Below are 10,695 nucleotides of genomic sequence, written 5' to 3' on the forward strand. Positions count from 1 at the left end.
CAAAGATATTCCAACCCTGGTTTAGCTTTTCTTGGTCTGATATCTACAAGAGAATGACTGAATGGATGCAAAGTGGAAAAAGTGCTGACAGAGAGGTTAAAGTTGAAACTGACAAGCACTGAATGACAGTAAATAAGACGAGGTTAAATAACTGAAACAACGACAATGTCCTACCACAGAATCAATGCATCTGGCTAAAGATTAACATGTGTGAGTGGGACGTCAGCGAGGTCTGGGGGATTTAAGTCGGTCACTGGATCTTCAGTCATCTACATCGTGCTGAGACTCACACACAGCACCATGCTGGCTGCAGCGGCCTTGCTCATAAGCCTGAGTCTGTTAAGTGTCCACGGACAAGACCCGAGTGTAAGTTTCTCTACATCTCTATGAATAAATGGTGAAATTATTTAATTATTATTATTATTTTCTAAAGTAAGCTTGCTGATCTGTTCTCTTCTGTGATTTTGTCATTTCAGCTGGACGCTTACTGTAAGAATCTTTCCTAATGTACATTTGATCTATATGTTGCGTCTTAATTTAATCTTTTTAACATGTATAGAAAGTAGTTGAATCTTATTGACGGAGATATGGATGATTGTAATGTGCAAAATATTGTAGTTTTGAGACGTTTTCCCTCAATTACAGTTAATCCGTTTGAGTCCTGCTTTCATTCTGTTAATTATTTAAAGGTTTTGTTGCTCTTTTTATTTCTTACAATATCTATAATACTTTCAACACCTCTATAATTGAATAATATAATCATGAGGGTTATCATTTAAACTAATCATCCATCTTAGAATCTTGCTCTTTTCTATTGTTTCTCAGCTGAAAATCCATTTTTTTAAATTTGCACAATCATTTTTACACATGAACAGCTATCTTTTCTTGCAGACATAGATTATGGAGATTATGGAGATTACACAGGCACCAACGCTCCTGACAACGTTTTCAATTTTGACGACTGGCTGTTTGACCTCCTGGAGGACAGTAAGGGGCACCAGAAGTTTCTGTATGATTCGAGCTACATTGTGTCTCCACCTCCCCTCTCTGCACATACACTCACACTTTGTCCCTTTATTTACAGATTCCTGTGATCCAAACCCTTGTTTCAATGGTGGCTCGTGCCAAAGTTCATTTTCTACAGGATTCACATGCACTTGTCCTGAGCCTTACGTTGGCAAGAGGTGTCAAACAGGTAGGAATCCCCAGCATGGATTCAGTTTTAACTCACAGTTACTACATTGTTTTGGTCGATTACAGTGGTCTCCTTCGAGGTCATTAAAGCTTATTTCTGTATCCTATTAATGTTTATGCTCATGGCTCACGTGGTGCTAACTTTTGCTTTTGATAACTTTGATTATTTAGTGAGAAATGTTTGCCAGAACATCAAGTGTGGCCGTGGTGACTGTGTCGTCAACCTAAACAAACCTCCATTTTATGAGTGCAAGTGCAGACCACCCTACCAAGGCCCCGACTGCAAGACCTGTGAGTATCCCATAGCCCATCTTTTACTTAATCTTTTGACAAACTAAGTGGGATAGTACATTGGGTTGTAAACAAACAAACAAACAAACAAACTGGGTTGGCCAATTGTCTTTGAATCCCTTGCTACACGCCTACAATTGTGCATTTAACTTGTTAATTTCTCGTCTGCATCAGTGCCAACCTCGCCTTGTGAGCCCAACCCCTGCCAGAACGGAGGCTCTTGCGTCAAAGGGAACCGCCGTTTCCGCTGCGCTTGTCCTAATGGATTTACTGGGAAATTCTGTGAAGCTGGTAAAGACTTTAAAAGGGACACTGTGTATATCATCCTGACTGATAGGACCATCCTCATGTAGAAAGTGACATTTTGTGTTGATTTGGCGTCCCCCCACAGTTTCTGAGTAAAAAAAATCAAAACAAAATTAAACGAATGAATGAAAATGTGAAGTGTTTAATGCTTGCAGTTGATATTGCATGTGGATTTATAAAGAGAAGCCAAAAAAACATTTTTTTTCGCCATTCTCCATCAAGAGCACAGCTTAGTTTTTAGACTTTCTCTGTTTGTCTGACTGTGTTTGTACTTTTGGATGTGTTTTTATTATTTTAGATTTTAAGCTCATTTTGAATTGTCTTCTGACACAATCCTTCCTCTATAGCTCCTACTGACTGTTATAGTGGAAATGGAGAGACATACAGGGGTGCTGTCAGTACGACAGAAGACGGGCTGGAGTGTCTGGACTGGAAGTCCAATTTCATCATGCTGAATGGGGACGATCCTGCTTCTGTGTTCGCAGACTTTAATGGACTGGATAATAACCACTGCAGGTATCAACAAATTATAATTTCACTATCTAAATATTATTATTTTTTTAAATCAGTATGTGTAACATTTATGCAATTATAGCATCTTTGAAATTATTCTGGTCTTGTAATTTTGCTGAAAATTTTGACAATTCTGGTAAAAATTGTGAAGATGTTGTCAGTCCGTTTAAGGAAGAGCTACGGAAGCCCTGATAGGCAAAATAAAATTATAATAATGATTAAAAATAATACTGTTGATCATTTTCTAAGTCTAACTTGTTTTCTCTCCTCTGTTTATGAAAAAACAAAAAAAGTTTGTAACAGTCAAGTAATTTAAATCTTTTGTTTTCAGCCGTGTAACAACTGAAAAAAACATTTTTTGGTGAAAAGAAAAAGGCTTGCTTCGAAACAAGTTCACCAGTTTCACAAATATAACAAAATTAAGTAACTTGACCTAAAGTTAAATCATGACTTTTTAGATCACAGATTTTAGATTTTAGACAGATTTTTTTGTTGTTTGTTTTTTCTCACTTGCCTCTCAGGGCTTCCGCAGCTTCCCTGTGCTAGAGGGGGAATCTACCACTGGGGGGAACCAGAAACAGAAGTTTCCCAATCTACACCTGCAGCCACCAGTTTTTATTCCCAAATCAGGATGTGTGGGCTATACAGTCTTTCTAAATGATTATTGATAACAAATTACTTAAAATATATAAAACTAACTGTCCCTTTATATCAGCAAACATCGTTATGTCCCCTCTCCAGTTATTCCTTCCTCTTTCTTTTCTTGTCTAATAGTTGTAATATTTATTCCACATTTTAGGAACCCAGATGGGGATGACAAGCCCTGGTGTTTTATTAAAAAACAAAACAAACTGGAATGGGACTACTGCAATGTCAAGAAGTGCTCTCAAGGTGATCTAACACACACACACACACACACACACACTTTATATATATATATATTCAGTATGTACTGTATGTCTGCACTGTGCTCATTCTTATCTGATATGTCTCAGTCCCGACCCCTCCACCGCCAGTCAAACCAGTCACACCAGTGCCAGAATCTACCCAGTTCTCCCAGTGTGGCAGATCTCAGTCTCGCACCAGCAGGATTTTTGGGGGCAGCAAGTCTTTCCCTGGCGCCCACCCCTGGCAGGTGTCCTTGCAGACCAGACCCAAACGCTCAAGCTTTGAGTTTCAGCACACGTGTGGTGGAATCCTCCTGTCGTCCTGCTGGGTCCTCACTGCCGCCCACTGCATGTAGGTGTTGTATTTAACTTGTACGAAATTTCCAATTAAATATGCATATATTTTTATAAAATAAGCTGGTGTTTTTTTTTTTGTTTTTGTTGTTCAGTTCAGCTGCTGATGAATACCAAGTGGTACTGGGAGGCGTGAACATAGAGAAACGGGAGGAGATGGACCAGACCATCCCAGTAATACAAACGATTGTTCATGAGAACTACAGGGACACTGGAGCCGCTCTTTACAACGACATCGGTTTGTCACATTTATCGAATTTATAAAGTGCCATATAAATACTGTGAAGGTATCAAAACGCTCAACCCAGGGAGAAATGATGCAGATACACAGTGGACAGTGCCTGCTCAGGCAGACTGGGGGTTTTTGGGAGGGGAGCATTAACGAGAAAACAGGGTGAATAGAGGTGCTGCAGCAATGGACAGTATAAGAAAAAATATTGTGTTTTCAGAACATTAAAGCACGTAAACATTTTCTGGCAGACCACAATAAAAGTATGAACCTGGAAATGAGTACAGTATGGGACCTTTAAACTTATATTACTTTGATTCAAACTTTCAAGTCATTTATTTATTAATTTAGCAATATTTATTTTGTTTATATCACTTTTTTAATTATGATGATGCATTAGCAATACAGACTTGTTAATGGAAAAGTGATTTGATTAGTCTATCAATCTAATGATCGTCACTTTGTGTTCATTTCTTGTGCAGCTCTGCTTAAACTCAAAGTCACGGACAGCCCTTACTGTGCCAAGGAGACCCGCTTTGTGAAGGCAGCGTGTCTACCAGACCAGGCCTTCCCAGCTGGCAAGGAGTGCGTGATCTCTGGATGGGGAGCCACTGAAACACGTAATTAACTTTTTATCAAAGTCCCTTTCATGTCGTGCAAACAGATTAGATAAGAGAGAACAGTCAAGGGGGCAAGATATCCCAACTTTCACCTCCAAAGACACTGGATCCTACATTTCCCATAATACAGTGGGATGATAAAAATCTTTCACTAGACCTTCATTTAGTTCTTAGCATGAGCTTGTTTCTCACTGTTGTTCATATTTGCTTACTTTTCAGAGAGGTACAGCCGCCAGCTGTTGAACGCTCGTGTGTTCCTGATCTCTGACGCGCGATGCAAAGCTCGTGACGTCTATGGAAGTGTGCTGGACAGCAGCATGTTCTGTGCAGGGATCATGCAGGGGGGCACCGACTCCTGTCAGGTGTGTATGTTTATGAATGTGAAGAATTTGCATGCAAAGTGCTCATGCAAGGGCTGTTGATACAACCACACAACCACACAAGCAATCAGTCTGTATAAGAGGAAGAGAAAGAAAAATCAAATGTTAAAATACATTTTTTGGGATCAGTTTTGTGTTAGACGTGTCCGTGGCCCTCAACAGAAAGTATTATATTCTTAACCTGCTCTTTCTAACTCTGCAGGGCGACTCAGGTGGACCCTTGGTGTGTCAGGATAACGGAGTACACTATATCACCGGCGTGGTGAGCTGGGGCCACGGCTGTGGTGTGAGGAACAAGCCTGGTGTCTACGCCAACGTCAACGCATTTACCAGCTGGATCAAAAGCAAGATGAACTGAACTACATTAGTCAAGTGAATTTAATCGCTGTAATGTTAAATCATTTTTGTTTGGGGAAATAAAACAGACTTCATCTTCGCTTGGCTTGAAAAAAAACAAAACAACAGTTTATTTCATCAGCGGTAAAACCAAGCATTTACTCCCAGCCCAGCTTTGAGTTAAAAGGAGCACCGATACAAACTCACAAAGCTGAACCTGCCAGACAGAATGTAGGTCACACATTGTCTTACCGAGCCTTGCTCAAAGTGCATGAGAATAGCAGTCGGTAACAACAAGGTTTTGATTCTTGAATTTGATGCATGTGTTTTTTTTTCTCTAAAGGTTAAAAATACAAATGATGAAAAAACTCCTCTGCTTCATATCTTCTAAACACACTTAATATAAAAAAGACAAATGCAAACTTCCCATTTGATATTTCATACAATATTACTTTTGTTCTGAAACAACTTGCTTTCAGTTTCCTCCATGCCCATTTCTTCATTATTAATTCAACATGTGGTCAATTTTCAGTTGACATTTCCTTCATCTGGTTATGTTGCGTCGTAATCAAAGATATTCCAACCCTAGTTTAGCTTTTCTTGGTCTGATATTTGCAAAAGAATGACTGAATGAATGCAAAGTGAAAAAGTGCTGACAGAGAGGTTAAAGCTGAAACTGACAAGCACTGAATGACAGTAAATAAGACAAGGTTAAATAACTGAAGCGACGACAGTGTCCTAAAACACACAAACTCCCACAGAATCAATGCATCTGGCTAAAGATTAACATGTGTGAGTGGGACGTCTGGGGGATTAAAGTCGATCACTGGATCTTCAGTCATCTACATCATGCTGAGACTCGCACACAGCACCATGCTGGCTGCAGCGGCCTTGCTCATAAGCCTGAGTCTGTTAAGTGTCCACGGACAAGACCCGAGTGTAAGTTTCTCTACATCTCTATGAATAAATGGTGAAATGATTTAGTTATTATTATTATTATTATTATTATTATTATTACTATATTCTAAAGTAAGCTTGCTGATCTGTTCTCTTCTGTGATTTTGTCATTTCAGCTGAACGCTTCTTGTAAGAATCTTTCCTAATGTACATTTGATCTATATGTTGTGTCTTGATTTAATTTTTTTCAAACATGCATAGAAAGTAGTTTAATCTTATTGACAGAGATATGGATGATTATAATGTGCAAAATATTGTAGTTTTGAGACATTTTCCCTCAATCACAGTTAATCCGTTTGAGTCCTGCTTTCATTCTGTTAATTATTTAAAGGTTTTGTTGCTCTTTTTTTTCTTACAATATCTATAATACTTTCAACACCTCTATAATTGAATAATTGAATACTATAATCATGAGCGTTATCATTTAAACTAATCATCCATCTTAGAAATGTGTTCTTTTTTATTGTTTCTCAGCTGAAAATAAATTTTTTGAATTTGCACAATCAGTTTAATTAATGTCTGTACGCACCGCTTTTTGTTACACAACTGCAGTGTTTGAACAGCTGTCTCTTCTTGCAGACGTAGATTATGGAGATTACACAGGCACCGACGCTCCTGACAGCGTTTTCAATTTTGACGACTGGCTGTTTGACCTCCTGGAGGACAGTAAGGGGCACCAGAAGTTTCTGTATGATTCGAGCTACACTGTGTCTCCACCTCCCCTCTCTGCACATACACTCACACTTTGTCCCTTTATTTACAGATTCCTGTGATCCAAACCCTTGTTTCAATGGTGGCCTGTGCCAAAGTACATCTGATACAAGATTCACATGCATTTGTCCTGAGCCTTACGTTGGCAAGAGGTGTCAAAAAGGTAGGAATCCCCAGCATGGATTCAGTTTTAACTCTGTTACTACATTGTTTTGGTCGATTACAGTGGTCTCCTTCGAGGTCATTAAAGCTCATTTCTATATCCTATTAATGTTTACGCACATGGCTCACATGGTGCTAACTTTTGCTTTTGATAACTTTGATTATTTAGTGAGAAACGTTTGCCAGAACATCAAGTGTGGCCGTGGTGACTGTGTCGTCAACCTAAACAAACCTCCATTTTACGAGTGCAAGTGCAGACCACCCTACCAAGGCCCCGACTGCAAGACCTGTGAGTATCCCATAGCCCATCTTTTACTTAATCTTTTGACAAATTAAGTGGGATATTACATTGGGTTGTAAACAAACAAACAAACAAAAACAAACTGGGTTGGCCAATTGTCTTTGAATCCCTTGCTACACCCCTACAATTGTGCATATAACTTGTTTATTTCTCGTCTGCATCAGTGCCAACCTCGCCTTGTGAGCCCAACCCCTGCCAGAACGGAGGCCTTTGCCTCCACGGGAACCGCCGCTTCCGCTGCGCTTGTCCTAATGGATTTACTGGGAAATTCTGTGAAGCTGGTAAAGACTTTAAAAGGGACACTGTGTATATCATCCTGACTGATAGAACCAACCTCATGTAAAAAGTGGCATTTTGTGTGATTTGTGTGATTTGAATTGTCTTCTGACACAATCCTTCCTCTATAGCTCCTACTGACTGTTATAGCGGAAATGGAGAGACATACAGGGGTGCTGTCAGTACGACAGAAGACGGGCTGGAGTGTCTGGACTGGAAGTCCAATTTCATCATGCTGAATGGGGACGATCCTGCTTCTGTGTTCGCAGACTTTAATGGACTGGATAATAACCACTGCAGGTATCAACCAACTATAATTTCACTATCTAGCTATCATTTCTGTTATTTGAAATCAGTATGTGTAACGTTTTATAAAATTTTAGCATCTTTGAAATTATTCTGGTATTGTAATTTTGCTGAAAATATTGATTAGATGTTGTCAGCCTGTTCGTTTAAGGAGGAGCTAGGGAAGCCCTGACAAGCAAAAATAAAATAATAATAATGATTAAAAATAATGCTGTTGATAAAAGTTTCTAAGTCTAAATTGTTTTCTCTCCTCTGTTTATGACTGAAGAACAGGTGAAAAAAGTTTGTAACAGTTAAGTAATTTAAATCTTTTGTTTTCAGCCGTGTAACAGGTGAAAAAAATCATTTTTTGGTGAAAAGAAAAAAGTTTGCTTCAAAACAAGTTCACCGGTTTCACAAATATAACAAAATTAAGTAACTTTACCTTAAGTTAAGTCATAAATACAGCAGAATTTTTAGATCAGACAGATTTTTTGTTTTGGTTTTTCTCACTTGCCTCTCAGGGCTTCCGCAGCTTCCCTGTGCGAGAGGGGGAATCTTACCACTGGGGGGAACCAAATCACCTGCAGCAACCAGTTTTTGTTCCCAAATCAGGATGTGTGCGCTATACAGTCCTTTTAAATGATTATTGATAACAAATTACTTAGAATATATAAAACTAACTGTCCCTTTATATCAGCAAACTTCTCTATGTCCCCTCTCAGGTGATTCCTTTCTCTTTCTTTTCTTGTCTAATAGTTGTAATATTTATTCCACATTTTAGGAACCCAGATGGGGATGACAAGCCCTGGTGTTTTATTAAAAAACAAAACAAACTGGAATGGGACTACTGCAATGTCAAGAAGTGCTCTCAAGGTGATCTAACACACACACACACACACACACACACACATTATATATATTCAGTATGTACTGTATGTCCGCACTGTGCTCATTCTTATCTGATACGTCTCAGTCCCAACCCCTCCACCGCCAGTCAAACCAGTCACAGCAGTGCCAGAATCTACCCAGTTCTCCCAGTGTGGCAGATCTCAGTCTCGCACCAGCAGGATTTTTGGGGGCAGCAAGTCTTTCCCTGGCGCCCACCCCTGGCAGGTGTCCCTGCAGGCCAGAGCCAAACGCTCAAGATTTGAGTTTCAGCACACATGTGGTGGAATCCTCCTGTCGTCCTGCTGGGTCCTCACTGCCGCCCACTGCATGTAGGTGTTGTATTTAACTTGTACGAATTTCCAATTAAATATATATATATATTTATAAAATAAGCTGGTGTTTTTTTTGTTTTTGTTGTCCAGTTCAGCTGCTTATGATTACCAAGTGGTACTGGGAGGCGTGAACATTGAGAAACGGGAGGAGATGGACCAGACCATCCCAGTAATACAAACGATTGTTCATGAGAACTACAGGGACACTGGATATGCTCTTTACAACGACGTCGGTTTGTCACATTTATCGAATTTATAAAGTGCCATATAAATACTGTGAAGGTATCAAAACGCTCAACCCAGGGAGAAATGATGCAGATACACAGTGGACAGTGCCTGCTCAGGCCTGTGAGAGCTGACCAATCAGAGCAGACTGAGGGGTTTTGGGAGGGGGGCATTAAAGAGAAAACAGGGTTAATAGAGGTGCTGCAGCAATGGACAGTATAAGAAAAAATATTGTGTTTTCAGAACATTAAAGCGTGTAAACATTTTCTGGCAAACCAAAATAAAAGTATGAACCTGGAAATGAGTACAGTATGGGACCTTTAAACTTATATTACTTTGATTCAAACTTTCAAGTCATTTATTTATTAATTTTACAATATTTATTTTGTTTATATCACTACGTCATTACTTTTTAATTACAATAATGCATTAGCAATACAGACTTGTTAATGGAAAAGTGATTTGATTAGTCTATCAATCTAATGATCGTCACTTTGTGTTCATTTCTTGTGCAGCTCTGCTTAAACTCAAAGTCACGGACAGCCCTTACTGTGCCAAGGAGACCCGCTTTGTGAAGGCAGCGTGTCTACCAGACCAGGCCTTCCCAGCTGGCAAGGAGTGCGTGATCTCTGGATGGGGAGCCACTGAAACACGTAATTTACTATTTATCAAAGTCCCTTTCATGTCATGCAAACAGATTAGATAAGAGAGAACAGTCAAGGGGCCAAGATATCCCAACTTTCACCTCCAAAGACACTGGATCCTACATTTCCCATAATACAGTGGGATGATAAAAATCTTTTACTAGACCCTCATTTAGTTCTTATCGTGAGCTTGTTTCTCACTGTTGTTCATATTTGCTTACTTTTCAGAGAGGCACAGCCGCCAGCTGTTGAACGCTCGTGTGTTCCTGATCTCTGACGCGCGATGCAAAGCTCGTGACGTCTATGGAAGTGTGCTGGACAGCAGCATGTTCTGTGCAGGGATCATGCAGGGGGGCACCGACTCCTGTCAGGTGTGTATGTTTATGAATGTGAAGAATTTGCATGCGAAGTGCTCATGCAAGGGCTGTTGATACAACCACACAACCACACAAGCAATCAGTCTGTATAAGAGGAAGAGAAAGAAGAATCAAATGTTAAAATACATTTTTTGGGATCAGTTTTGTGTTAGACGTGTCCGTGGCCCTCAACAGAAAGCATTATATTCTTAACCTGCTCTTTCTAACTCTGCAGGGCGACTCAGGTGGACCCTTGGTGTGTCAGGATAACGGAGTACACTATATCAGCGGTGTGGTGAGCTGGGGCCACGGCTGTGGTGTGAGGAACAAGCCTGGTGTCTACGCCAACGTCAACGCATTTACCAGCTGGATCAAAAGCAAGATGAACTGAACTACATTAGTCAAGTGAATTTAATCGCTGTAATGTTAAATCACTTTTGTTTGG

The 10,695-nt window shown here is 39.8% G+C and overlaps 2 protein-coding genes across 2 annotated transcripts; both read left to right on the forward strand.

Moving 5' to 3' along the window:
* The first annotated feature begins 242 nt into the window (after window positions 1-242).
* On the forward strand, window positions 243-5,210 carry LOC311250235 (hyaluronan-binding protein 2-like). Its single transcript, XM_084341818.1, has 13 exons — window positions 243-366; window positions 477-489; window positions 892-987; window positions 1,085-1,195; window positions 1,366-1,485; window positions 1,660-1,776; window positions 2,139-2,307; window positions 3,104-3,195; window positions 3,300-3,543; window positions 3,641-3,783; window positions 4,257-4,394; window positions 4,614-4,756; window positions 4,977-5,210. The coding sequence occupies exons 1-13, from the start codon at window positions 301-303 to the stop codon at window positions 5,130-5,132; spliced, it is 1,608 nt and encodes a 535-aa protein (XP_084197944.1). The 5' UTR covers window positions 243-300; the 3' UTR covers window positions 5,133-5,210.
* Window positions 5,211-5,959: 749 nt separating this feature from the next.
* LOC311250196 (hyaluronan-binding protein 2-like) lies at window positions 5,960-10,649 on the forward strand (the record flags this gene model as incomplete). Its single annotated transcript, XM_084341772.1, has 13 exons — window positions 5,960-6,049; window positions 6,184-6,196; window positions 6,647-6,733; window positions 6,831-6,941; window positions 7,110-7,229; window positions 7,406-7,522; window positions 7,649-7,817; window positions 8,587-8,678; window positions 8,779-9,022; window positions 9,116-9,258; window positions 9,766-9,903; window positions 10,123-10,265; window positions 10,486-10,649. The coding sequence occupies 13 exons, from the start codon at window positions 5,960-5,962 to the stop codon at window positions 10,639-10,641; spliced, it is 1,623 nt and encodes a 540-aa protein (XP_084197898.1). The 3' UTR covers window positions 10,642-10,649.
* Window positions 10,650-10,695: the final 46 nt, after the last annotated feature.

The sequence above is a fragment of the Pagrus pagrus genome (assembly GCF_965226575.1).
Source record: "Pagrus pagrus genome assembly, chromosome: 21".
NCBI classification, from domain to species: domain Eukaryota; kingdom Metazoa; phylum Chordata; class Actinopteri; order Spariformes; family Sparidae; genus Pagrus; species Pagrus pagrus.

Bases quoted from the DNA above. Each gene is read 5' to 3' on its own strand.
- LOC311250235 (XM_084341818.1), top strand. From the start codon at position 301: ATGCTGGCTGCAGCGGCCTTGCTCATAAGCCTGAGTCTGTTAAGTGTC. The intron at 988-1,084 runs GTAAGGGGCACC...CTTTATTTACAG, and splicing joins GTTTGACCTCCTGGAGGACA to ATTCCTGTGATCCAAACCCT. The intron at 4,757-4,976 runs GTGTGTATGTTT...CTAACTCTGCAG, and splicing joins GGGGCACCGACTCCTGTCAG to GGCGACTCAGGTGGACCCTT.